This window comes from Natrix helvetica (assembly GCF_964273705.1).
Source record: "Natrix helvetica genome assembly, chromosome: 6".
Classification (NCBI taxonomy): Eukaryota; Metazoa; Chordata; class Lepidosauria; order Squamata; family Natricidae; genus Natrix; species Natrix helvetica.
In genome coordinates, this window is record NC_138553.1 from 14,801,539 (window position 1) to 14,828,609 (window position 27,071).

At 40.6% G+C, this 27,071-nt stretch overlaps 1 protein-coding gene across 1 annotated transcript in view; it reads left to right on the forward strand.

The window, feature by feature from the left end:
* The window catches only part of CACNA2D4 (calcium voltage-gated channel auxiliary subunit alpha2delta 4), a gene marked incomplete at both ends in the record, with an annotated part of 173,230 nt that overhangs the window by 63,096 nt on the left and 83,063 nt on the right, over positions 1-27,071 (forward strand). Inside the window, 2 exons of the mRNA XM_081958700.1 lie at positions 10,453-10,580; positions 20,847-20,924. Coding sequence (XP_081814826.1) covers positions 10,453-10,580; positions 20,847-20,924 — 206 coding nt within the window. The remainder of the gene's footprint in view (positions 1-10,452; positions 10,581-20,846; positions 20,925-27,071) is intronic.

Consider the following 27,071-nt stretch of genomic DNA (forward strand, 5'->3'; position numbering starts at 1 on the left):
TCTGCGCATGTGCAGAAGCAATTTTTAACCTACTGTGCATACCCGCATAGCACTCATCAAGCCCACACACGCGCCCGAAGCGCATCCCTGAGTGAACCAGCAGTAAAAAAATTTGGAACCCGTGTGTGTGTGCGCGCGTGCGTGCGCGCGTGCCTGGTTTTCATATTGTTCCTTATGACTTCCCAAAGGTCTACAGATTTCATGTCACATGAGTGAAGCAGCTTGAATAAATCCTTTACACTGAATATATGCTCTATGTTCTTTGGGTCATGTGTTTTGGTACACACTCTCTTAAATCTAACCCGTGTAGCTTATGAAAGTGATTGACCTCTTCAACTTCAGTTTCTTATTATCATTATTATAGTCTGTTCGGTCCCTGTCAGTAGTGTCCATGTATAAATTGTCCATCTAAGCTGCGTAGATGTGGTGGAATCTGGAGCTCAGTTGGGACAAGGAGTGAAAAAGCTGGCTATCCTTGAGTCACTGATAGGGAGGAAGTGGCTGAAAGACGATCCTCCCTAAAGCTGTACAGTATTTATCTAGTAATTATATAGTGAGTGCATTAGTCTGGCTAGTTTCCTGTCAGTAGACGAGTAGCGGTAAACATATTGCTCTGATCAACTCCTTGAGTTGTTTCTAGTTCCTTATGCCTGACATTGGAGGAGGTATTAACAGTAAGCAAAGAATGTTTCTAAAAATCTATTAGCCTTCCTCCTACACTATGTATTTTGCCAATACAAATATCTGTTTGTCCGACTTTTGCCATTAAAGATACTACATCCTTTTATAAATTTGCACCTGGCACCTCTTGGAATTCATCATAGAATTCTTCATGAATTTCCAAGAATTCCTCTTCTTCCAAACTTCCACGCTATGTTTTATTGAGTTACTAGCTGATAACTAGGCATTGTCTAGGTATTTATTTATAGGGGGGAAATGTCCAGACCAAATGTAATTTCTAATGTTGGATTTTCCCCCTTACCAAAGGGAGCCCCCTTGTGGAGTACCGTGAAGCCGTTACCTTGGCAACTCCACTGCACTGTACAGTAGAAGCCATTTTACGGCAGTACAGTAGAATTCATTTGAAGGCACAACATGCTGTATTGTAACAGAACACACATCCCGAGGGGTGTTAGAGGTGTCTTACCCCTCCCCCCCAGTATTTGTTTCCAGAGAGTGGAAGCCATCTGTGTACCAACTTTTGTTGAAATTGTTCAAGGCGTTCCAGAGTTATGCTGGAACACACGCACACACACACACACACATACACACGCACACTTAGAAATGTACTTTTTGTCTATCACGGCCATTCCAATCCTTCGTGTGGACACATGTCCTGATTGTATATTATGTAATAATCTAGCCCAGGGTTATTGTATTTTGGGGACTCTTATTTGATTTGTGTTGTGTTGCCTTTAGTATCATTTTCATCTGAGATGTCTCTGTGGTTTTATGTTTTATCCGTCTTTATGGACTTGGTGGTTTTGTATAATGCTCAAAGTTCATTGAAGTTGGGCAGCTATAACAAATGTGAATAAATAAGCAAATAAAATAAATAAATTTAGATTGACCCCTTCTAGCCCACCTAGGTCTCTTTATTCTCAAGATGCCCAATTTAGTAACTTTCTTTTCTACTCTGAAAAAGCTTGTTGAAAAACTTTTTTTTTGACCAGCAATAAGCAGACTGACCCAGATTCAATAGACCAGGGGTGTCCAAACTTGGGAACTTTAAGACTTGTGGACTTCAACTCCCAGAATTCCCCAGCCAGCCATGTTGGTTGGGGAATTCTGGGAGTTGAAGTCCACATGTCTTAAAGTTCCCAAGTTTGGACACCCCTGCAATAGACGCTAAAGGCTGGAAATTTAGAGAATTGATTGGCTTTTGTATTTCCCCTAGGTGGTGGGGAAGGGAATGAGAGTTTTGTTTTTAAAAAGGAATGCTTACAAATAAAAGAAAGGGAGGTTGTAAATTATAAATTCCCGCAACTATTGTAGGAATGAATCTGAAATAAAACAATTTTCTATATTATTTTAAGAGCCATGGTGGCACAGTGATTAGAATGCAGTACTGCAGGCTAATTCTGCTGACTGCCGACTGCTGGAAGTTCGATCCTAACTGGCTCAAGGTTGACTCAGCCTTCCATCCTTCCAAGGTCGGTAAAACGAGCGCCCAGATTGTTGAGGGCAATATATGCTGACTCTCTAAAATGCTTAGAGAAGGTTGTAAAGCACTATGAAGCAGTATATAAGTCTAAGCACTATTGCTATTAACTATTTTCTATAAACACTTTTTCTATGCTATTATTACTCCCTGTAGAGTGATTCCTCTTTTTCTACAGAGCTCAATCTGTGTATCATCTACCAATCAAAATAATTGTCAAGCCTCAATACATTGTCCTGAGACAGGGAGAAAATTCAATAGTTTTTGAGAAATTATAAAAAGCCAGTGTTATAAGCCAGACACAATTTCTGAAAATGAAGATGGAATTAGAGATTATTCTGTATATTATTCTCCAAAGCACCTGAGGGTAGAACAAGAAGCAATGGGTGGAAACTAATCAAGGAGAGAAGCAACTTAGAACTGAGGAGAAATTTCCTGACAGTGAGAACAATTAATCAGTGGAACAGCTTGCCTCCAGAAGTTGTGAATGCCCCAACACTGGAAGTCTTTAAGAAGATGTTGGATAGCTATTTGTCTGAAACGGTATAGGGTTTCCTGCCTAGGCAGGGGGTTGGACTAGAAGACCTCCAAGGTCCCTTCCAACTCTACTATTGTATTGTATTGTATGAAGACCATTCTGTATTGGCTTATTACATATTGATTACATATTGGGATTTGAAGAAGGGCATCATAGCTCAGTATTAGATATTGCAAGCAGCAGGTCCTAGATCTAATTTTAGCATTTCTCTCTCTTTTTCAAACATCAGGGAATAGGTGAGGGGGAGGAGGAAATTACCTTGAGAACTTCTCTGAAATCATTCATAATGGTCCTGTTCTAGCCACCTCCATTTTCAAGATTTAGGTAGATTGGTTATTTAAGGGCCTTTTCAATCGCCAAAAATCAATCTGATTTTGATTTGGCATGCATGCTGCATATTGGATTTAGAAAAGTCTGGTGTAATTTTTAGCCTCATAATTATTTTCTTCCTTGATTGCTATAATGACTTTGAATTTCAATACTGTATAAGCTCCTCTGCAGATCTAATTAAGTTGAATATAAATCTTTGACAGTTAGATTTACCACAAAATGTTCATCTCAAATTTCTAACTTTTGTTCACAGCTGAAAATTGACAGCTGATCATATGAAATAACCCCACTGAAAATCAACATTTGAGATTGTGAGAGGCCACTGGAAATGTCTATTTATAATTATGTTCATTCATGAAAGCAAACATTAGATGTTTTAGACCAGGGGCATCAAATTTGTGTCCTCACAGCGGCATCACGTGACATATGAGCAACAAAGATGATTAGGGGACTGGAGACTAAAACATATGAAGAACGGTTGCAGGAACTAGGTATGTCTAGCTTAAGAGAAAGAAGGACTAGGGGAGACATGATAGCAGTGTTCCAATATCTCAGGGGTTGCCACAAAGAAGAGGGAGTCAAACTATTCTCCAAGGCACCTGAGGGTAGAACAAGAAGCAATGGGTGGAAACTAATCAAGGAGAGAAGCAACTTAGAACTGAGGAGAAATTTCCTGACAGTTAGAACAATTAATCAGTGGAACAGCTTGCCTCCAGAAGTTGTGAATGCCCCAACACTGGAAGTCTTTAAGAAGATGTTGGATAGCTATCTGTCTGAAACGGTATAGGGTTTCCTGCCTAGGCAGGGGGTTGGACTAGAAGACCTCCAACGTCCCTTCCAACTCTGCTATTGTATTGTATTATTGTATTGCATTGTATATCAGGACTCCCCCCCCCACTTTGCTAAACTGGGCGGGGGCAGGGCCAGCCTGTGATGCATCTGGGCCGCAGGCCATGCGTTTGACGCCACTGTTATAGACATTGTGAGATAATCCTTCATGAATGGGCTTTTTCCTAGAGTTTGCCGAATTGTTTGCATTGACATTCTAAAAATAGCAAAAAGTGCCCAAAACGTTTAGAAGTGACATGTGGGATAGGTGGATCTTCCTTTTTTCCTACTGTTCAAATATATTGTTGCAAAAATGGAGAGTTTTCTATTATCTTTTCCTCAATGTCTTCCATTGTTACATACTTTTCAATGCTTGTGAGTTGGCAAGTTCTGAAGTATGCAGCAGTCTGCCCCTAGCAAAAGACGAAGTAGAAGATCCATAATTTGCCAACTCCAGTTGCCATCATTGCAATTTATGGGGTTTTGTGGGGTCTTTGTGTATCACTTTAAGGGATTCTCTTTGAGGTGGGTTGGGGTAATAGTGGGGTGGGGAGAAGTTAGTGTTTGTTGCCATTTCTTTTACTCAAAGCTGTGCAAAAGAGACTTCCAGGGAACTATGAAAACATTGTTCCTTCTTACCAGTTCAGTTTCAGTTCAGTTTATTAAATTTATAAACCGCCCCCTCTCCCCGAGGGGAGACCAATTGGGCATCCTTTCTCTTCTCTTTCCTATTCTTTGCTGTATTCAATTTGATATGCCTCCCACTCCAGAAGCCACCCAGTTTGAAAAATATGCACACACACAGAGAAAAAACAATTAAAATAGTTCTTTCTAAGGGCTTTTTTTAAGAAGGAAAAAAGTTGCCGTTATTTGATATCATTTCACAATCTTCCAGGGTAGTCTATCCACAGAAATGAAGATGTCAACGTCTAAAGCGTTTCCATGACTACTATCAACTTGAGAAGGAAGGAAAATGCCATGCATACTTTTGGCCAGAGTAAAAAGTCTCATATTTCTGTAACTGGGATGTGAATGCACATGTCCAGAACCCTGCCGTAATGTCCTGTTGGAGAATGTGATTGATGACTTCAGGCAGAGGGGAGGAGACACAGGGGTAAAGTTCAGACACCATTAAGTTGGATTTAGTTTCGGCTCCACAGAAGTCCGTGCCAAGATGTTAGTCCTAATAAATGAATGGGGTTTTTTTGAACTTTGTCTCGAGGCTCGTAAATTAATTAGGTCAGCTCTTGGAAACTTCACAGAACTGACTGGACACCTAAGGTGTCAAACTTTGAGGGAAATAATCGAAATTAAAAAAACAAATATTGTTGGTATCAGTTACCTAGCTCACCTAGAATTCCAGTTATTGTTAGTTAATCTAGGGTCACCACTGATGTTGATTATCGTTCTACTGAGCTAGTTGTGAAGAAGCTTTCTTATTCTGCTCCAGGAAGAAAATGTTCTTTCACAGGAATATCCTTGCGAGTTTCTTAGTTTTGTCTGTCATAATTCATGCTTTTTTATGTGCCTTGGTGTACAATCATGCTGGTCATAGACCACAGAAGTGTGTTTGGGCAACACTGGCTCCCTCAGATGAGAAACAGAGGTGAGCACCTCCCCCTAGAGTTAGGCACAACTGCAGAGGGGAAACTTTTACCTTTACCCTTAATTCATGGCATTAGATATCACCTACAAAACCGTGCATGGTTTGTTTGGGGTCTCAATACCTGTGACACCATCTGCTTACCCAATCAGAATAAAGACGGAATACCTGCTCCCCAGGAGACTTTCCTCCTCCGAAGAGTTTGCTATCTAAAGTAGAAGGGCTCCAGCATTCAGGTTCCTGTGAAGACTTGTAAAAAATGTGATGTTTTTGGAACACCTTTGGAAATGGAATTGTGGTAGAAATCATTGATGCCAGATGGATAGACAGTTGATGTCATCATTGGTTTATTTTATCTTAAACTTCTTATTTTATTGTTGTACACCTACAATTCAGAGAGTGCACCAATAGCAGAACCTCATTGGAATGAAGGGATATATGAATTCTATAAAGAAAGAAATACCTTCTTTCTAGCACAAATTGGACTTGTACTTGCCACTTATGTTGTTATTAGAAGTCATCTGTACATCAGATAACTCTACTTCATTATATGTTGGTGGGCAGTTCTTATGCATGATGACAAGGAAGGAAGGAAGGAAGGAAGGAAGGAAGGAAGGAAGGAAGGAAGGAAGGAAGGAAGGATTAGGGCTAGGGATATCTCTACTTCATTATATGGTTGATGGAGAGTTCTTATGCATGATGACAAGGAGGGAGGGAGGGAAGGAAGGAAGGAGGGAGGGAGGGAGGGAGGGAAGGAAGGAAGGAAGGAAGGAAGGAAGGAAGGAAGGAAGGAAGGAAGGAAGGAAGGAAGGAAGAAAATATAAAGGAGCAGGTCCACTGAAACTACCTTTCTTACCATCAGTTACAGAGAAAATGCTTAATCCTCCAATCCTTGTCCTTTTGTGCATTCTGACTACAATTCTCTAGATGCTTACAGGGCCTATTTAATGTATCTATTTAGTGCACATCAAACAATCTATACATAATCTATACCTAAATGGCACATCACTACAACAGAAGCTACTGGGTAAATTTTTCTATCTTGCTTTAAATCAGGATATTATAATTACTTCAAATCAATCTATTGTCATTCAGCAGATTTTTTTCATAAAGGATCATTATTCCATGCATGTGTGATGCCTTCTCACATTTGACTTGCCTATCACACACTGGAAAAATAAAGAGAATGATGGGATTTGCAAAGATAAATTTGCATTACTCTCTGAAGGACTTTCAGATATGTAACTGGCAAATCTACAGATCAATTCTGTGTATTTAGCTGTACATCAACATGAGAGTATTTAATGTTCACGACTTTAATAACAGGCTTAAAGTATGCCCTATATAGTCTGTATCAATCTTGGGTTTCAAAATACTTTGAACCTTTTGTTCCTATTGGTTATCCTGATGACTTTGTATATTTTAAAATCAAGAACATGGGGTTTATATAGTCAAAGATTGCCTTGAGAACCTAATATATCTATCTAAATCTGTCCTGGGAGACACAGTTTATTTAATATGCTAAAATGTTTATAAAATGAACTATAAGCTGTAAAATACAACACCTGTTCATCTTTCCAGGAGTTCTGTAATGGATAATAAAATGACACACATATTTGTGTACAACATACTGTTGGCAAAAAGAAAAAAGACGTGCACTGTGAATGAGATGTACTTCATCTCGTGAATGTGTTGTATTTCATCCTATGAAAGAGATGTATTACAGTACGCTTGGGAACCAAAGTAGCATGGTCAAAATAGGAGTAGGGAGCTAAGAGAAGCTAATGTAGTTTGCATGTTTACTAAAAAGTAAAACACATTTTCTTCAAATACAATTTATCAGCAAGTCTAAGGGATGCGTATCTGCACAGGGTTTAAGCAACAGACTACTAAATATTAGTCAGTAAATTCTTTCTTTTTATTTCATTTCTGCAACCATCCTCATTTGCAGCCACTCCTTATATTAGTCAGGTTGCAGTAGCTGTGCTGAACATAGAAACACTTGGAAGGTGGGGGCGGAGGAGAGAGTTCTAAGAAGACATCCCCAAGTAGAAAGGAAATTGCCTTCCTGAGTAAAATAAGCTTTTTACTTGTCCGCATGGATTCTAGCAGTGACGTGCAGTCAGGTGAGGCAAGTGAGGCATAGCCTCACCACTCTCACCATGAAAAAAAAAGTAAAAGGAAAAAGCTGAGCTAGTTGCTGCCTCACCGTGGATGACTCTGCTTAACCTCACTGGTGCTCTCCCTCCCCAAGTGTAGTGACTTCCTCCCCAGGCCCCCATTCATTTCTCTCTCACACACACACAGCTGGATAAAACTATATAAAAATCTAGCCCAGCTTCACTGATTACAAGTTTGAAAAGGCAACGTGGCTCCACCTGCAATCAAACTACACTTGGGGAGGGAGAGCACAAGTGAGCACTGAGGAGACCACAGGAGGAGGCAGGAAGCCAGGCAAAGAGCCAAATCAAACTACACTTGGGGAGGGAGAGCACAAGTGAGCACTGAGGAGACCACAGGAGGAGGCAGGAAGCCAGGCAAAGAGCCATGCTGTAGTACACACACTTCCCCCCAGCCTCTTTCTTTTGGAAGGCTCGGCTTGGCTCCCCTCCGGCTTCTCTGCCTCTCCTCTCACCCCAGCCTGCCAGCAGGAGGTGGTGGGTGGGCTTTCTTGTGTTCCAGGCATTTCCCACCCAGACAGGCTGCATTTGCAATGGTAGAGGTGTTTGGGAAAGGCAGCAGGGGAATGGGGGGGGATGGCAGAGGAGCTGCTTTCAAGCCACTGGAAAAGATATCCAATCCAACTTTTGTGTGTGGGGGGGTTTGTTTGAGAGTGAGTGAGAGAGGGAAGGGGTAGGAGAGATAGTCCAATCCAACTTCTGTGTGTGTGTGTGTGTGTGTGTGTGTGTGTGTTTGAGAGAGGGGGAGGAAGGGAGAGAGGGAGGAAGGAGGGGAAGGAGAAGAAAAAGAAAAAGAAAGAAGGAGCAAAGGAGAAAAACAAATGCTGTCACTTTAAATTGGAACTGAGCATGCCTGGCTGTGGAATTCTGGGAGTTGAAGTCCACAAGTCTAAAAATATTTGAAACCCAGCACTGTGTCAGTGCCTCACCAGTCATAAACCTCACCGCACGTCACTGGATTCTAGTCTTACTAGATGCTAGAGCATTCATGGATCATGTTTTCTGAACAACTGGAAGGATTTAAAAAGGGAGAGCAAGGAGGGCCAACTTAATAGAAACAGCTATATGCAAAATCTATATTTCTGAACATGCATAGCAGTGGTGGGATTCAAAAAGTTTTACTACCAGTTCTGTGGGCGTGGCTTGGTGGGCATGGCTTGGTGCAGAGGTGGGTTGCTGCCGGTTCAGCTCGGTTCAGCCGAACCAGTAGTGGCGGTGGCAGGAGGCTCCACCCCCCAGACGCTTCTGCACATATGCAAAAGCGGCGCAGTGGGAGCATGCCCAAACCAGTAGTAAAAAAATTAGCAACCCACCTCTGGCTTGGTGGGCATGGCAGGGAAAGGATACTGTAAAATCCCCATTTCCTCTCGATCAGCTGGGACTCAGGAGGCAGATAACAGATGGGGTCAGGGCCAGTAAGAGGTGGTATTTACCGGTTCTCCGAACTACTCAAAATTTCCGCTACCAGTTCTCCAGAATTGGTCAGAATCTGTGAATACTACCTCTGATGCATAGAGATAAATGAAAGTCAAGTATTGAAGCATTTCTCCCTTTTCTGCCCACTTCTTCTTGTCCCGAGTCTTGTCCTACCTTCCCTCAAAAAAGTCCATGATCCTGCCCCCATCTGCTTTCCTCCAGCCACACATTTTACCCCATCACAATATCTTTTGCCACTATAAACCAGGCAGCTGCAGAAGCTTTCCAAAGTAGGCTTCATTCTTGGCATGTCATTGACACCCCTCGTCATCTTGGAAGCATTGTCAACTTGGTGGAGTGTGATCTGGCATTGCCTGCAAAATACTTAGTTCTACAGTTGGGTGGATCTCCATCCATGTTCTTTTGCCTCCTAGAACTAATCAAAGCAGGTGTGTGTGACACAGAGGAAGAACAGATGGAGATGTACAGCACTGATTACTTGTGGCTGCTGTGGCCTTCTTCTTCTTCTTCTCAAGTTCTGGAACATAGTAAATCCCAGGAAGGAAGCTGAATAGGCATACAATGAGAAGGAGTATAATATGCTGTCTGTCAGAGTTCCAAATAACACTCCCAACGAAAGAAGACTCTGAGGCTTGAAGTTCCTCAAAGTTCCATTTTATTAGAGATGTCATATTGGCACATCTGGGAAAACCCAAATCTGAAAGCTTCCAGAAGATGCCTCCCAATCACACACTCCAGGTGCAGGACAGAATGTCTTTGACTCTTGGAGAAAGGAATGTTATTATGACTATATATCTCCCCAGTTCCATACAATCCCCCCTCCCAGTTTCCCACAGACTAAATGTAGCAGGCCTGAAGATTCAATGCCCAAGATGGCTTCCACGCCTGACGCTGTCTATGCTGTGCAGTACAAAGCAAGCAATAGAAGATGCCAAGATGTCAGAAGTACAAAAATGAAATATCAGAGTTTTGGAACAGAATAGAATAGAATAGAATTCTTTATTGGCCAAGTGTGACTGGATACACAAGGAATTTGTCTTTGGTGCATATGCTCTCTGTGTCACGTAAAAAGAAAAAAAATACATTCATCAAGAATCATAAGATAGAACACTTAGTGATAGTCATAGTTTACTAAATAAGCAATCAAATCATACTAGGAAACAAATAAAACAGTATAAATCATAGAGATACAAGCAACAAGGTTATAGTCATAGGTGAAATAGAGAAGCAAAAGAGATGGATATGTAATAGAGAGTGTGTTTTGCACACCAAGACACTTCATTGGATCAAAAGAAAAATGTTTTTAAAATGTACTTTGAAGATCATGTGATATGATCGTGTTGCTTTTCTTTCCTTTCTTTTTTTTCAACTCCAGGAACTTTTTGACCAGTTATGATAAGGAAAGCATTTTCACCATGGACCACTTCCCTCTTTGGTATCGCCGAGCAGCTGAACATCCTCCAGGGAGCTTCATTTATAGTCTTTCTTTTGAGGAAGAAGCAGGTACATACAATGAATTATTGTGCCTTAAAACAGCTGATGCTTAGCCAGTCAGAAGACAGATTTCAACAGAAGTGAGAATATTTTCAGTCCTTGCTTCATCCCCCAACCAATCGATGGTGAGGCCATTAATTTTCCATGAGTGCAGCTCACAACTGATTTGTGCTGATAGTTTTATAGCCAAAAGAGTGCCACCCCTGTTCAATAAGCAGCTTTTTGAAAATTCAAGAACATCCCAATGTTTGTAGAGATATAAAGGATTCCTGATTGGAGCACTTGTAGGTTATCTCAAGTCTTCACCTTGTTTGAAGAGGAATGATGAAGAGCCAGTCTACTGACTGATTTTTCATTCGGTTGCGGTTATCAACTCTTGTGGAACTATCTTCAGTCCACCATTTCTTCCCTAGAAGTCCAGGGAGTGCACATTGTAGCACACTTGCTTAAACTACAACTGCACATCACTACATCTCACCTTTCCTATGGCAATGTAGTACTGCATGTTTGCTTACACTGAAAAATGATGCACATGGAATCACTCTGTAAAGCAGACAAGATTGGTCCGATGCAAAAATACTCTAAGGATAATTTGTGCCACATGCCTTCATTAATCACCCAGGCACAAGCACAGCTCTCTAGTCCCAGGAAAACCTCTCAAATAGGTCCCCCCTCCCAATATTACTCAACGTTTAAAAACCTAGCAGCTATACTCAGGGGAATCCACCTGTTCTGCTCGTCATGGACTGCATAGACAAGCCATTATCTAGTGGCTCAGGCACACTGTTGGGGGTGGAATGGTAACAGCAAGTTGCATCAACATTTGGGGCTGTTAAATTAGGTTCTACCATAGAGAACTACCAATAAGTGACAAAGAGATAGTCTTCTGTGTCTCCTTTCTGCTGTCTAATGGTTACCCTAATCAGTATGAAGTGAAGCTAGAGGCTATGCCCTCCATAGCAGGCTTCTGTGTGCTATTCTTCTGCCACCTTCATGACACTCTAGGAAATAATTTCATTCTTCTATGGTCTTGCAGCCGACCATGAACAGATTTGGTTTTTTTAAAGATTGAAGGTCTGGCAAAGGGGATCCCATGCTTGCAGACCCTAAGGCAGCAAACACTTGTGTAATACCGCACCCAACCAATGGTGGGATCTTGCCGGTTTAACAGCCGGTTGGGTGATTGCCTGCTTCACATGTAATCTACGTGTGCCTGCGCCTTCACATGCGCTCTGCACGTGTGCACAGTTTTAACAAAACCTACCTTCCACGTTACTTCTGGGGAGTAACACAGCTCTGGCATGCAAATCAGCTGAGAGGATATAGGTAAGTAAAGCGCAGGGGCTGGCGGGCCCACCTGATCATGGGAGCGAACCGGTTCGCTCCCCAGCTGATCGTAGGATCGACCAGTTTGCCCGAACAGGTCCTAACCGGCTGAATCTCACCCCGGCACCCAACGGTATTTTAGAAATGCATTGAGGGAGGGATGGTGAAGGGGAAGGCCATTCCAGATTTTGTAAACAGGAACTGCTCACACCAGTCTAACAATCTGTTGAGCTGTGTTTCCCTCAAGGTTGCATATGGGAAAAAAACCCTTCCCCTTCTCCAATCAAGAGCTGATAGTCAGGGTACTTTAATGCAGGATATGCATTAAAAGGTAGCTCAATGGGTTGACTCCAGGAACTTTAGATTTTAGACTCTGGAATCTTGGAAAGCCTCCGGCTCATAAAAGCTTATCTTTCTAGAGACACTGGATATGGACATTGTTGATGTATAAGAAACTAAAACATAATGAGGAGAAAGTTTACAAAGTCTAGTAAATATATGGTGGTTAAAAATGAATCTAAAGGGTTTTTTTTCCTGCTCTCTTTTTCTGCACTCCAGCACAATGATGATGGTGCATAATGCGCTAACTGTGAATCTTTTTTTGGCATTGTGGTGGGAAGAAGGGTGGGTGGAGAAGACAACAACAAAGGGAGGCAAGATTGGGGAGCAAAGAAGGCGAACTGGCAAATGAAAGCCCATGCAGGACGTGAATGAAAATATCTGAACTTTCTCTTGCTCTCTAGTTTCCTTTTCATTTAACTTCAGCAGCTATCAGTTTATTACTATTTAAACTAGTCAGGCCAATGCAGCTGGATTCTAAGACTCCTGAGATTGAAAGCTGAAAAACCTTAGACCTTGAATCAAGATTGAGTGAAGTGCCTCTTCAAGGTGGCTCCACAAAACCATACCACTTTGCAGAAGGGCAGTAAACAGAAGTGACAAAACCAAGATTGGTGATCTTGCTTCATACCTGACCTGATATATTCTGCTAGATTGGAGTGCTTCCTCTCAGGTTTTATGTTGGCCAGTTACTTCTGTTACGTCATATTCCCTTAGTATTTTCATTTGGCTGGTATCTTGAAAATTATAAGTTACCAGTTCCATCAATTATTGTCCTTCTATTCCTCAGGAATAAGAGGAAACACTTTCCTTCTCTCTCCATCTTCCTGTTGTCCATAAAATGGCAACTTGTGATTGTCCATAAATTGCATAACCTTTTGGCTGGTTATTTTCAACACCCTCCCACCTCCCGTAGCACTGTGTGCTAATGTTATAGACGCATCTAAAATTAATCTGCCAGCATCCTAATGTATTATTTTGGACAGGCATTTCAGGATGAAACATTGCATAGTAATACCAGAATGCTGATGGGAAATGCCCTCATTTGACCTCATTCCACAGGTCATTGCCCACCCTTTCTGTCTACTTCTTTAGCTTCTTCTTTCCCTTGAGATCATGTCAATTTCGTTTTCCTCGGGTTCTAATAATAATGGAATTTATTTATTTGTGCTTATTTTTATATCAAATTCAGAAAACCACCCTTCTCCATTACAGAGTGGCTCTGGGCAGTGTATGGGTAAAATATGAAAACATAAAAACTGAATTTCTCCATTGTTGTAACAGGAAAGATATACCGGTATAGGATTTTGGATCTCACCAAGGGTCTATCTTGACTCTCACAGAACATCCTACAATATCTGCTAGGATCCCGAGGGATTCCCTACAAAAAGTAATAGCATGGGAGTTGGGTGGCACAGGTTGCACAGTCAGCTAGATCAGGGGTCAGCAACCTGTGGCTCTGGAGCCACATGTGGCTCTTTCATTCCTCTGCTGTGGCTCCCTTTTGCCGGTCGTCTCCACAATTGATAGGGCTTTTGGTTAGGACAGATAGAGGAAAAAAGGACATCGTGCTAGGAGGAGACTCTATGGTGGGGGAATCAGACTTCTGGTCGGCTTCAGAATTGAACGGGGGGCTTCCGGGCTCTTTGAGTGTTTAAGGTTGCCGACCTCTGAGCTAGATATTTAGACTGGATTGGCATTTTTGTCGACTTACCAAGTTCTTCTCAAGGCCCTCGGATAGACAGATGTTGTTGTTTAGTAGTGTTAAAGGTATTCTTGCAAGATGCAAGATGCTCCAAATAAAGCTGCCTTTTGCCATTTTGATGGTTCATTGCACAATCAGCCAGATGTTGAGACTGGATTTGGCATTTTTATCCATCTATTGAGTCCTTCCCAAAGATCTGGGGTGGGCAGATGTTGAAGTCTGATGGTGTTAAAAGAATTGTCACAGGATGTGAGCTGTTCTGAGTAAATTTGTCTTATTGTTATCTTGCTGCATGGTTTGGAAGTTTGTTGCTCACCCTCAAAATTTCATATCAAAGTAAATGAGCCCTAGAAAGGATCTTTAACTACCACACGATCATAAAATAGGCATATTAGACATTCCTGTGACCCATTGGGTCATCCTTTGAGAGAAAGTAGTACAGTATGATGTGACCAGAATGTCACATCATTAAATTCACATTAAATTCTAGGGCTGATCTTTTTTCTTTAACCTCATGCTGGAGAGCCCCATTACCAAATAAAAAGAGTAAATACTGTATCATAAATAGAAACATAATTGTAATGGCAAACAAACTACAATAATAAGTCAACATTTACTATATCTAAACAGATAAAATTTACCACGGACAAGCAAAAAAACAATGGGAACAGGACCCAAAGGTGTATTTTTCAAACAGTGACTAGACTCTCTTGATTTTTCTTGAAGACTTTAACTAATTGGTGGGGAAGGAAGGATTTATACTCTTTTCAATCAGCAACTGTTAACACTCTAAAAGTCAACAGAGAGACAACTTGAATGACTGAGAATCTTCATAGACAATAGGAGCAGGAGTAGCTTCTGACTTCCTGCTGGCTTCCCCATTGACTTTGCTTTTGGGAAGTTGGCAGAGTGCATTAGAAATCATGATCACATGACCACATGGGAGCTGCAACAGCCACAACTTTGCAAATAAAATTGTCTGATCATGGAAATTTCAGTTCCACACGAATCCTGGATTTTCAATGCATTCTTTTAAGTTAATGGATTGTAGGCACCTTGATTTAAAAAGTTGCAGTATAATGCACTTTGAGCTAACCTGAAAGTACAAACAGAAAGATAAACATAATGAGAGTTGTAGTTGTATATAGATTAATGCTATCCAAAAGGAAATTTCTTGAAATAAGGGCTGATTCAATGTATAAAGACTTAGGCCTCTCACAGATCTTTTTCCAAGGTTTTTTTTTTTAAATGCAAAAATGCTGAAGCTAAAACTGAATGAAGCTGCAAAATTATGTTCAGGACATATTGGGCACTAAAGATCAAGCCAAGAATGTGACAAGTGACAAGTGTTGGAACTGTGAAGGAAGAGAAAGAAAATCCCTTCTGTTGCATGGAACATTAAGTAAGCAATATACCGGAAAGAAAGTCAGGAATAAAAATCAGGAAAAATATAAGCTGAAATCTGATCTTTCAGACTTCTGAATAAAAAAATGGTGAACTGCAATGGCTCTACTAAAAGTAGAGGTGATGACCATTGCGGAACGAAGAGCTGGCAATGAGTAGACTAGCTCTTTGTAATTTCCCTCTGGACAAGGAGAGAACTTGAGATCATCCACAAGCACTCCATACAATTGTTCCTCACAAGGGAACCACAAGATAGCAGTCTCTGGCAAGGTTAGAGCTCTGAGAAAGAAGGGAACAGTTATCTTGTTCAAACCAGTGACGTGCAGTCAGGTGAGGCAAGTGAGGCACAGCCTAACCTCTCATCATCAGGGCAGCGAGTCATTCGATGGGAAACTTGCCTTTTGGGAGGAATGACCCAGCTTGGCTCCTGCTTTCAATCTGCCGCCCAACGACCGAACGGAGAAGCGAAGAGGCAGGAGAGACAAAGCAGGAGCCAAGCCGAGTCATTCCTTCCAAGAGGCAAGTTTCCTACGAATGACTCACTGTCCTAGACTCGAGGGGGGGGGAGAGGCTTCCTCCGCTCCATCCGCTCCCCATCTGCACTGCCCTCGCCCGACAAGCGTGCCCCGGATTCCGCGCAGCTCTGGCAGGCGGTGCCGTGGCCGAATCCCAGGGCGGAGGGCGGCAGGTCGCAACTGAGCATGCCTGACTGTGGAATTCTGGGAGTTGAAGTCCACAAGTCTAAAAAAATTGCTGCCTCACCAGATATAAACCTCACCGCACATCACTGGTTCAAACCATAGTTGGCACTATAAAAAGAAATTGGCTTTACATGTTTCCTTTTTAATCACTTTTGGAAATTGCTTGTTAATTGCTTCTCAGCTATTACAAACCTTTGGATCAACAGGTTTTACAACACTACATGAGTTTTCTTTAATCCTTGGCAAAATTAAAGACTTTTAAAAAGTTATTTTGGAATAAACAGAAAAAGAATGATTAGAAGTTTGATTAAGAAAGTTATAAATGGACTAAAAGTCCAAGTGGATTTTAAATAATATTTTGCAATTAATTATGAGAATCCTTCCCATAGGAAAATGCCTTTATTTAGAATTCTTTAAAAAAAACTTGGTTGGACACTGGACGGAACTAAACATAATTAAAGAAGAAGAGTACTTAAATTTGATTTACAAATGAAGAATGCAGAAAAATGTCTTAACACTGGATGCGTTGAAGGATATTTTTGAAAAATGGACCCAGTTAATTTTAAGAATATGGTTCTGTAGATAGACTATGTTTAAAAAGATGTGATGGAGGAGGAGTAGGTTTTAATGAACAAGACTGAGTCTAATCAGAAAGTGGATTTTAAAATGGCAGGCTACAAGAATGTCACTGAAATAAAATCATGCTACACTAGACATATAAATAAAACTGGATGATTCCTTAATAATTAAAAGAGATACACAAATAATAAATCAAAAGAGTGACTTAAATAATTTTCCTATATTGGATCTATAAAAGAGACTTTTTAAAACTTTGAAAAATTGTGTGAGAAGAGACAAAAAAAGAAATAAGAAAAGAAATCAAGTTCTAGGACATTCTTTGAAGGATTAATAATCAAAATTGCTAAAAGGAAGGAATATAAAGTTGGTTCATTTGATCATGTTTAAAATAGGTATGTTATTATCTTTATTTACCTTCAGTGGACTTTTGATAATAAGGATGAAATGGCATATAGGAAGAAGAGAACTTTTGTTACATTTTAAGAAAAGGTGATAAGTTGCTAAAATTATTCATACTTTTTGTGATGAAAAGTTATTTCTTTATAATTTTCTTTTTCTTTACTATATTCTTATTTGTCTTTTTTCTATACTATTTTTAATTTTTTCAGTTTGCATTTGTTTTTAGCTTTTTAATTGTAATTTTAGGAAAACTACAATAAAAAATAAATGCTAATATTCAGAATATCCCCAGCATGAAACAGTTGTACAACACAAGAAAATACAGTAACTAGCTAGCCTCCACTGGATTTGAAACCTATGCTTTCCCAGACAGCTGAAGAGGAGGTGGACCTATTTTTCAACTATGCTACTTCAGACTACAAGTGGGTTGTATTGTGACTCAATGTGCCTTTGTACAATAACCACAAAAGTTTGCAGAAAGAAATCTAGAAATGATGAAGACGTTTCTCTAATTACGTAGAAAACATTTTATTATACGTTTAGTCATTCAGTGCTCATCTGTCAAAAATGAACTGCTGGAGTTACAGTATGGAATATGTAGCCTTTAATTAATTGTTAAACTAAAGATGTCGAGACTCTGGAAAAAGTGCAGAAAAGAGTAACGAAGATGATTAGAAGGCTGGAGGCTAAATCATATGAAGAACAGTTGCAGGAATTGGGTATGTCTAGTCTAGTGAATAGAAGGTCTAGGGGAGATATGATAGCAGTGTTCCAATATTTGAAGGGCTGGCACAAAGAAGAGGGAGTCAAGCTATTCTCCAAAGCATCAGAAGCCAAGACAAGAAACAATGGATGGAAATTAATCAAGAAGAGAAGCGACCTAGAATTAAGGAGAAATTTCATAACAGTGAGAAAAATTAACCACTGGAACAATTAACCAGTGGAAGAGAAGTTGTGGGTGCTCCATTGCTGGAGGCTTTTAAAGAAGAGACTGCCACTTGTCTGAAATGGTATAGGGTTTCCTGCTTGAGCAGGGGGCTGGACTAGAAGACCTCAACAGTCCCTTCCAGCTCTGTTATTCTGATGAACCTCTACTTGGTAGACAAAAAGTATCCCTTTAAGATGATACAAGTGGTTGACATCATACCTGTCTTAGTGCAAACTTATTTAAAATCTCAAACCATAATGTCACAACTTTTTAAGTTAACCAATAAGTATTTGACTCCTCCTTGGAGAACTGAAGTGTATCCCCTCCCCCCCCCCAAAGCCAGTTAATTCCATCTATACCTTTGGGAAATCAAAGGCATTTCAAACTCAAAACAATTATGGTGCTTTTTGATAAACTGAATATTGGTGATGGAAGAAGAAATGTTGAAATGGGATATTCAGAATCCGAAGACTAGAGCCAACCGTGGATGGCAATTCAAGAATATCCAGAGTATTGATTAGTTAAATGTGTAAAATCATATAATTCCATATAAAAAAGGTAAAGGTTCCCCTCGCATATATGTGCTAGTCGTTCCCGACTCTAGGGGGTGATGTTCATCTCTGTTTCAAAGCTGAAGAGCCAGCACTATCCGAAGACATCTCCAATGTCATGTGGCCAGCATGACTAAACGCCGAAGGCGCATGGAACACTGTTACCTTCCCACCAAAGGTGGTTCCTATTTTGCTACTTGCATTTTTTACGTGCTTTCGAACTGCTGGGTTAGCAGAAGCTGGGTCAAGTAACGGGAGCTCACTCCGTTACGCGGCACTAGGATTTTGAGCCGCTGAACTGCCGACCTTTCTGATCAACAAGCTCAGCGTCTTAGCCATTGAGCCACCGCATCCCTATAATTCCATATCCTTGTTTATCAAAAGGAATGGGTGGCCGAAAAGCACATGATGATTCATGTCACTTTACCATCATTGATTAAAAAGCAAACTGGGATACATGCATTTTGAGAATTTTAGTGCCTCTACAGTTAGCAATGCTGACCAGAGGTTTGCAGGCGGTGCACCCTGGTACGGGCATACGGGAGCCTGCCCGGAGCACCAGGTACTGTTCCGGTACGGCGCTCCAGAGGGCCCACCCGCCCGCTCGTGCACCTTACCTGTTTTTAAACTCTTTGGCACTTCTGCGCATGCGCAAGGCGTGTACAGTGCCTGCGTGATGCTCCACCAAGCAGCTGGAGCGTAACGGAGGCTCGCAGAGGCTTTGCTGGATGGTAAGATGCATGCACGCACTGCACACATTCATGTGGAGGACACTGGGGCCCGGAACCCACCACTGATGCATATGCAGATAGAGAAGCACAATGCATCCGGTTGAACGAACGTTCTCCTCCCCTCTAAAATCTTTAGTTCTTTTGACCAGGAAATCGTGTTAATATTACTAGTTGACATCTACACTAATTTCCTATCCAAGATATTTAGAGTTTGAGACTAGAGAGTTTAAAAAAAAAAACTGAAGCTGTACAATTGACAGTTCATTATACACCATTATACATCCACCGGTGTGGAAAAACAGTTGTGTTGCTAACAGGATTTTCTTCTCTTTTTCAGTGTTACGTCCCTAAAATAAGTACATCCCTAAATTCAGACATCTGTATTTTTCTAGCGAAACACTGACATTAGGGCTGCTTTATGAATAAGCAAGTAGGACTCTTTGGGACATGCAGATATAATTCTAGCTTTGAACATTAGGGACTTCTATTATATTACTGCAAGTCAGGATGATCAAGGCATCTTTCTTGGTGATCAGTAACCCAAAGTGACTTCTTACTTCTTATTAAATCTCTTACTGGCAGCAGAACAAACATTTCAGTTTAGGCATATCCATGTTTCCCTATCAAAAACACGCAGAAACATAGCTGTTAAAGAGAAGAGGTTTCCTGATACAGGTAGTCTTCCTTTACAACCACAAATGAGGCCAAGATTTCTGTTGCTAAGCGAGACATGGATTTTGCTCCATTTACAACCTTTTGTACAACCTGTTGTTAGGTGAATCACTTCAGTAGTTAAGTTAGTAACATGGTTGTTAAGTGAAACTGGCTTTCCTGTTGATGTTGCGCATCAGAAGGTTGTAAAGGCGATCACATGACCCTGGGACACTGCGACCGTCATAAATACAGTCCAGTTGCCAAGCATTTGAATTTTGATTATGTAACCAGGGGTGAAATGTTATCAGTTCGGAACAGTTCGGCCGAACCGGTAGTAAAAATATGCTACTAGTTCGGGTGAACCAATATTTCCAATGATCAGCTGTGACACACGGTTTACATTAGTCTATAATCTAAATCGTGTGGCACAGCAGATTTCCCCCCCACCTCGCTGTTCACTTACTTTTGCAGGCACGCTCTGTAGCGGGCTCCGCCCACCCGCCCAGACATCATCACGTCCATTTTTGATGCTAGGGCATGAAGGCGCTCACATTGCTACCGAACTGGTAGCAAAGGTGAGTTGATTTCACCCCTATATGTAACCATGGGGATGCTGCAACTGCAGGTGTGAAAAATTATCATAAATCACTTTGGTCATTAAATGAAAATTGTAAGTCCAGGACTACCTGTATATTCTTCCTCCCCCTCCCCCACAAGGAGCAGGATTCTTCTTCTACCCCATACATTCTTCCCCATACAATACAATCTGATTCATTCTCTCCTATATTCTGAGGAATTATCATCTAAACGTGGAGATCCTACATCTACTGGTCTTTAATGTGTGTTCTATACTTAGTATTTGATTTATGAACAGAATTAACAGTCTGCCAGTTCTGAGAGTCTCTTCCCTTGAGATACAGGATCAGCTTTTGAATTTGCTACATTTATGTCTTAACAGAGGGAAGTTTGCCAGAGGCAGTGACAGTAAGCACATCTGTGACTGTGACTATTGGTGGGAAGACAGGAATTGCTGCAGGTAGGACTTGTTTCAATGCACTTGAAGATGGGGGTAACATTGGGGAGACCCTTTACTTGTTTTTATTTATTTGTCTGATTGCGAATGGTGTCTTCTGGAAATTTGCAGGTCCATCACTTCATTGGGCCAAACATGGAAGTTTTATATCAGGCAACCACTAGATGGCAGCAAAGAGAAATAGAAAATGCTTTCCTGCCATCTAGTGGTCAATTGCAGAATGTTGTGGAAGTCTTAACAAAAACGTCCAACATATGGAACAAATCCTTGCTGTTAATACTAGGCCTAAATTTTGTGTTCATGTGTATCATTGCAGTGTCCTTTTTGTGCCCAGCAAATATCACTTCTGTGCTTTGCAACCTTTTCATAACTCCATAAAAATAAACACACCGAAAGCAAAAAGCCCTTTCACTTAATTTTCATCCAAGATCATAGTTCCCAGGGGCTAAAATGACAATATGGAATAGCCCTGATAGAAATGCTGGGATGCTGCTCTGCATAATAACTGCATTCGTGTTTATTTCCACTCATCCATGTAAAACTGAAATCTACAAGTGTTCATCTCATTTTTGTATACGCCCTTTGATATTTATGAATCAGTGAACTGACATGAATATTGTTGAAAGGAAAGAGATAATGAATGAGTTTTGAGGGCCTCGTTCATGCCCTTTAAAGTGGTTTTATTATAGTCAGGATTTGGGGTGGGGAAGTAACTGATAATTAGGATTTCCTAGTCAAACAAGCCATACCACAGCTCGGAAGACAGCAATAATAGAAAAGCAGATGGTGTGGAAGGGCTGAAGGATGAGGATTAAAAAGAGATTAAGTGGAAAAATCATGAAACTTCAGAAGTATTACCTTATCCCTCCTCTCCAAAATACCCCTGGAAGATACGTGCTCGATTATGGGCATGGTGATATCTATTTATAGCATCCAAAGAGAAACATTCATATCAAGTTTGGTACCCACAGGGAGGGGCTTCTCCAGGTGCCGTCCACTAGGCAATGCCAGCGGGCGGCGCCAAGGAGTAGGGCCTTCTCTGTGATGGGCCCAACCCTCTGGAATGACCTCCCCCCCGATATTAGAACCACCACTGACTTCCGCTCCTTCCAACAAAAATTGAAGACTCACCTGTTCCGATTAGCTGGCCTGGCATAACTATAACTGTTATAACTGTTACCTCCTGGAAATATACTTTTAACTGGTATTTTAAGGGTATTGTTTTAAATTTAATTAATTTTAGGGGTTTTAAAGCCATATTTATATCCTCGCTGTACAGTTCTTTTAATTCTTTTAACCTCCTCTATTTATACTTATTCACTTATTCATCTGTTTATCTATTTAATGAATTTTACTATGGATGATGTATTTGCTGTGTGGACTGTACACCGCCCCAAGTCCCTTTTGGGAGAGGGGGCGGTCTAGAAGTGCGAAGAAATAAATAAATAAATAATAATAATACCCATACAGCCTTAGATGAATTTCTTTGTAAAATCTAAGGCAGCTGGATGAGAGAAGAAAGAAGACAAGTCTTTGTAGAATCTTGCATCTTTGCTATGAGTTGGAATGGGCAAAACATGAATACCCAAGAATTCATTTCTATTCTGAGTAGATTTCATTCATTCATTCATTCATTCATTCATTCATTCATTCATTCACTACCCAACTCACCAAAGTGATTCTGAGCAGCTAGGTATCTGCTTATCCAACAGGTCAGATAAGAGGGCATGTTCTAGGTTCTTTCCTGAAAGGTAGTTTTCTAGCAGGAGCAAGAAGTGTGCTTTCTCAGAGCTTCCCCTAAGTTGTGGAATGTCCTTTCTCCAAACATCAGGCAGGCTGTTAACTTTTTAGCCTTCTAGAAAACTTGGGAAATCTGATTGTTCCCACAAACATTGGGGTAGAACTATGTTTCTCAACCTTGGCAACTTTAAGATGTGTGGATTTCAATTCCCAGAATTCCCCAGCCAGCAAGCAGGAATTCTGGGAGCTGAAGCCCACACTTTTTAAGGTTCCCAAGCTTGAAAAACATTGATACAACAAAGCTGAAGGCCATCAAGATAGTATGTGGGAAATTGCTGTCCTGGGATGCTATGAGTTTTTCTTTTCTTGAGTACTTATTTCTATTTTGTCTGGGAATTGTTGTTTTGTTCTGTTTGGGAAATCCTTGCTTTTTTTTTTTTACTGCTTTGTGAGCCATCCAGGGTTATAATTGCATTATAAGTGACTATATACTATAAGCCTTTTAAAATAAATAAATAATACCTAAATGTCTGTCAATGGCAATGTCCACAGCAACAACAACAACAACAAAAACCCCATCTCATGGACACAAACTAATTTGCCAAACTTATAAGTCTTTTAGTTTTCTCTGTTGATATTCTGGATCCCCCTCAATAATATAATTCTTATAATGTAAATTTGAGTAAATTATTTGAGATAATTATAATAAATTTTTGGAGTAAATTATAGTACTTTCCAGCTGAAATCACCTTGGAAGAATGCTCTCTTTATAATAGCCTACATGTGCCTTTTGAAGTGAATTTAGAAAGTCCATTCAATATCGTAATCTTCCTAACAGCTTTTGATCCCCAAGTGAACATTAACTGAAACATAATTATTACTTATCACTTAATTAAAACTTTATCTTGTGTGTGTGTGTGTGTGTGTGTGTGTGTGTGAGAGAGAGAGAGAGAGAGAGAGAGAGAGAGAGAGAGAGAGAGAGAGAGAGAGAGAGAGAGAGAGAGAGAGAGAGAGAGAGAGAGAGAGAGAGAATGAATGAATCAGAAATACGTCACTCTGCTCCAGATAATATGACTGAATGTTCTGTCATGTGAATCATTAAACTGAGCTTCTGTATTGGTAAAAGAGGTTGAACTGACATTGCAGCTGCTGAGATTTTTAAGGTCCCAGTGAAATCACTAGAATCTGCATCTCCTTGGTCTGGGTATATGAAGGGTATATGACGTCATTTGAGGAGTGTGGTTTGCAAGACAATCTTTGCTTGCTAATTTCAAGCATGGACAGACCAGTGTGTGTACATTTTCATGCATGTTTACATGTCTACGCCTATACACGGATGTATACTTTTTTTTTAAAGGATGCTACAGGTTCCTGCGGGAATCTTTGGGTTCCTGCTAGAACCTGATCCAAACCTCTGCTCCCAGCACAAAGGATTTCTAGACATTGTTTTGCTGATTCCACATCACCAAGGGATCTTGTTTTGCTTGCTTATAAACAACAGTAGAATGAATGATGGCATAAATGCAGCCTCCTCAAATGAAATCTAGCCAACCCTTGTTGTCATTGTTGTTTTAGGTCAAATAGATTTCAAAATTCAGTGGGACAAGCTTTACTGGAGTGTTTTCATTTTGTATTCCCCCCACCACCACCACCACCACCAAAAAAAATAATTGCTGTGAATTGCTGTGGGTTTTTTTTTTTGCAGTGAGCAGCAATCTATATCTATATATATTTGGAAATAAGTAAGAAATGCCAGGATCCTTTCATATGCTCCCTGGGATTTCCACAGATGGATGTAAGAGCAGAGAAATTCCTGTTTCTGACTGTAACAGCTTGTAGCAACTATTCCTTGCTCTGCCTTCTGTGTTGGACTATAGGGAGACATAGAAGCGTGGGGTGAAACTGCTAACTGTCAGTTGCCGTGCGATGATACAGTTGAATTTCAGAAGGGCACAGAGACGTCGGACAGACTTAGCCTTGGACCATTCCTGCACTGGGTGAGGGTGGGGGAATGAGGAGTCCTTTGGAAATAGGTTAACTGTTGGGAGCGAGTCTTATCTACGCAAAGAAAATGAATCAGAAATAACTAGAATTCCTGCTTGCAGCCTTTCTTCCCACTATCAAACAATATTTGGCTTATTAGTTTTTATATATTTTGTATGTCATTTTGACCAGAAAGGAGACTTAGCCACAGAAGGTCATTTAGCACCCACAGATTTTTTTTTTGTCCTATCTCTTCACTCCCAAATTATTTGATATCGTTTTAATTCTAAGCAGAATCAGAATAGAGAAGGAGGTTGCTATGGCAACTGTTTCCTTAAGCCTTTGGTCTGACTCATTTCAGACAATTACTCTCATGCTCCAGGATGCATAGTTGTGATAGAGGAGAATTGCGTGCTGGGCTTTATTTCCTTTTATTCTTAGCCTAGGTATTAACTTCCCAACAGTCATGAAAATATTCCTCCCGCACCATCGTTTTGGAGCTGCTGGTACATTAAGAGCATAGGTCTGGTCATGAGTAATACTCATTTGAAGCTGTGAACTATGTCCTGATTATATGCAAAGTATGTTTTTTCCTTATATACAAAGTACATACACAAATGTGAAAATGTGTAAAGATTCTGCAAACAGCAAAAGATTTCCTAAGTTCCTAACTTCTTAGGTTGACATGATTTGAATGTGTAAAAATAATGTCAGGAGTGTAAAGGAATTTATACATAAATACATATGGTAACTTTTAAGAACATAAGAAAAAGCCAGTGGGGTGCAGTGTTAAAGTGTTAGATTAGGATTGGCAAAACATAGGTTCAAATCAGTGGTGGGTTTTCACATTTTTTACTACTGGTTCACTTGCACATTCTTACATGCGCAGAAGCGTTTGGATGGGTGGGCGGAGCCTCCCACTACCGCTATTACCGGTTTGCCCCATCCAGGCCGAACCGGGAGCAACCCACCTCTGGTTCAAATTCACCTCAGCCACAGAAACTCTCCAGGTGACTATTGTCTGTTTATTAACGCTCAGTCCAATTTCTGTCATAGAGACATTTTGGCAGGGATAAGATAAAAATGGACCCTTGTGTAAATTACCTTGGTTTGCTTAAAGGGTGGGATGTACATGTTAAATACACTGAGCTTGTCAGCTGGAAAGCTGACAATCTGGGTTCGAGAGCCAAGCTCTGTGCAATGGATGAGCTCCCATTACTTGCTCCAGCTCCTCCCACATAGTAGTTCAAAAGCATGCAAATGCGAGTAGATTAATAGGTACCACTTTGGTGTCAAGGTAACAGCGTTCCGTGCCCCTTTGGCGTATAGACATGCTGGTCACATGACCACAGAAAATGTCTTTGGACAACTTGCCTTCCTCAGCTAAGAAACAGAGATGAACACAAGGCCCTGGAGTCAGACATAACTGGACAGGGAAACATTTACCTTTTATACATCCAATAAAATAATGCCTTTTGGATCAGACAAGAGATCCACCTGATGACTAGATTCAAGTCTATGACCTAAGGTTCCATAGTAGGTAAGCAAATCTCTCTGGAACATTTACCACCAAGACATTAGCCAGCCTTCCTCAAACTAGCAACTTTCTGTTGTGATGAGTCTATCCTAATTGACTGGGTATTCTGTCCCAACTCATCTGTAGACTAAGTCTTGCTGAGGCCACGCCCTTTTCCTTTTCAGCAACTAATGTTACATTATACATATACGCTGAATAACTTTTAGAGATATTTGATGCAATTTGACCATAATTTCTAAATATTGTGGTTCCACACTTCATTTGCGGGACATTATTTCTCACCTTTGGTCATCTTAGCCATGATCTCTGGGAGATATAGTTCAGCGACTTCTAGAAAGTTATAGATTCCTTGTCTTTGATCTCCAAAAGTGGCTGTCATCATATATGTGGCAGTAAATTCTGTACTGGTGGGGAAAGCAATTTAAGTTATGAAATTGAGCCTAACAGCTATTCTATTATCGCTAAATGATTATTGAATTGTAATATGAGTTTAAAGCAGATTTTGTTGAGGCAGGTAGAATAATTTATCGGAGTCCTTCATAGTTTAGAATTTGAGCATCAGGAAGCAGCTCCTGTTTTTCACACCAGCCCATGTTCGCCGCAGCAAAGCTTGCTGTAATGGATGAAATATATGATTTCTCCTCTAGCAAATGTCATTGGAGAGAACATTTGCTTGCTGGGAAAAGCTGTGCCTGGACACAGATTAGAAAATAATGTGTGGTTTGAAGAAAACAGACACTGTGTTCTGAAATATTTTAAATGTTGCGTATTTTTATACATGCATTTGAATGAAAAGTGACTTGGCAACAATGATATGTGGAAGAAGAGACAGTTCAAAGTATGCTGCTGCTTGAGGCAGAACAATCATGGACAATGGTCTCATCTCCATA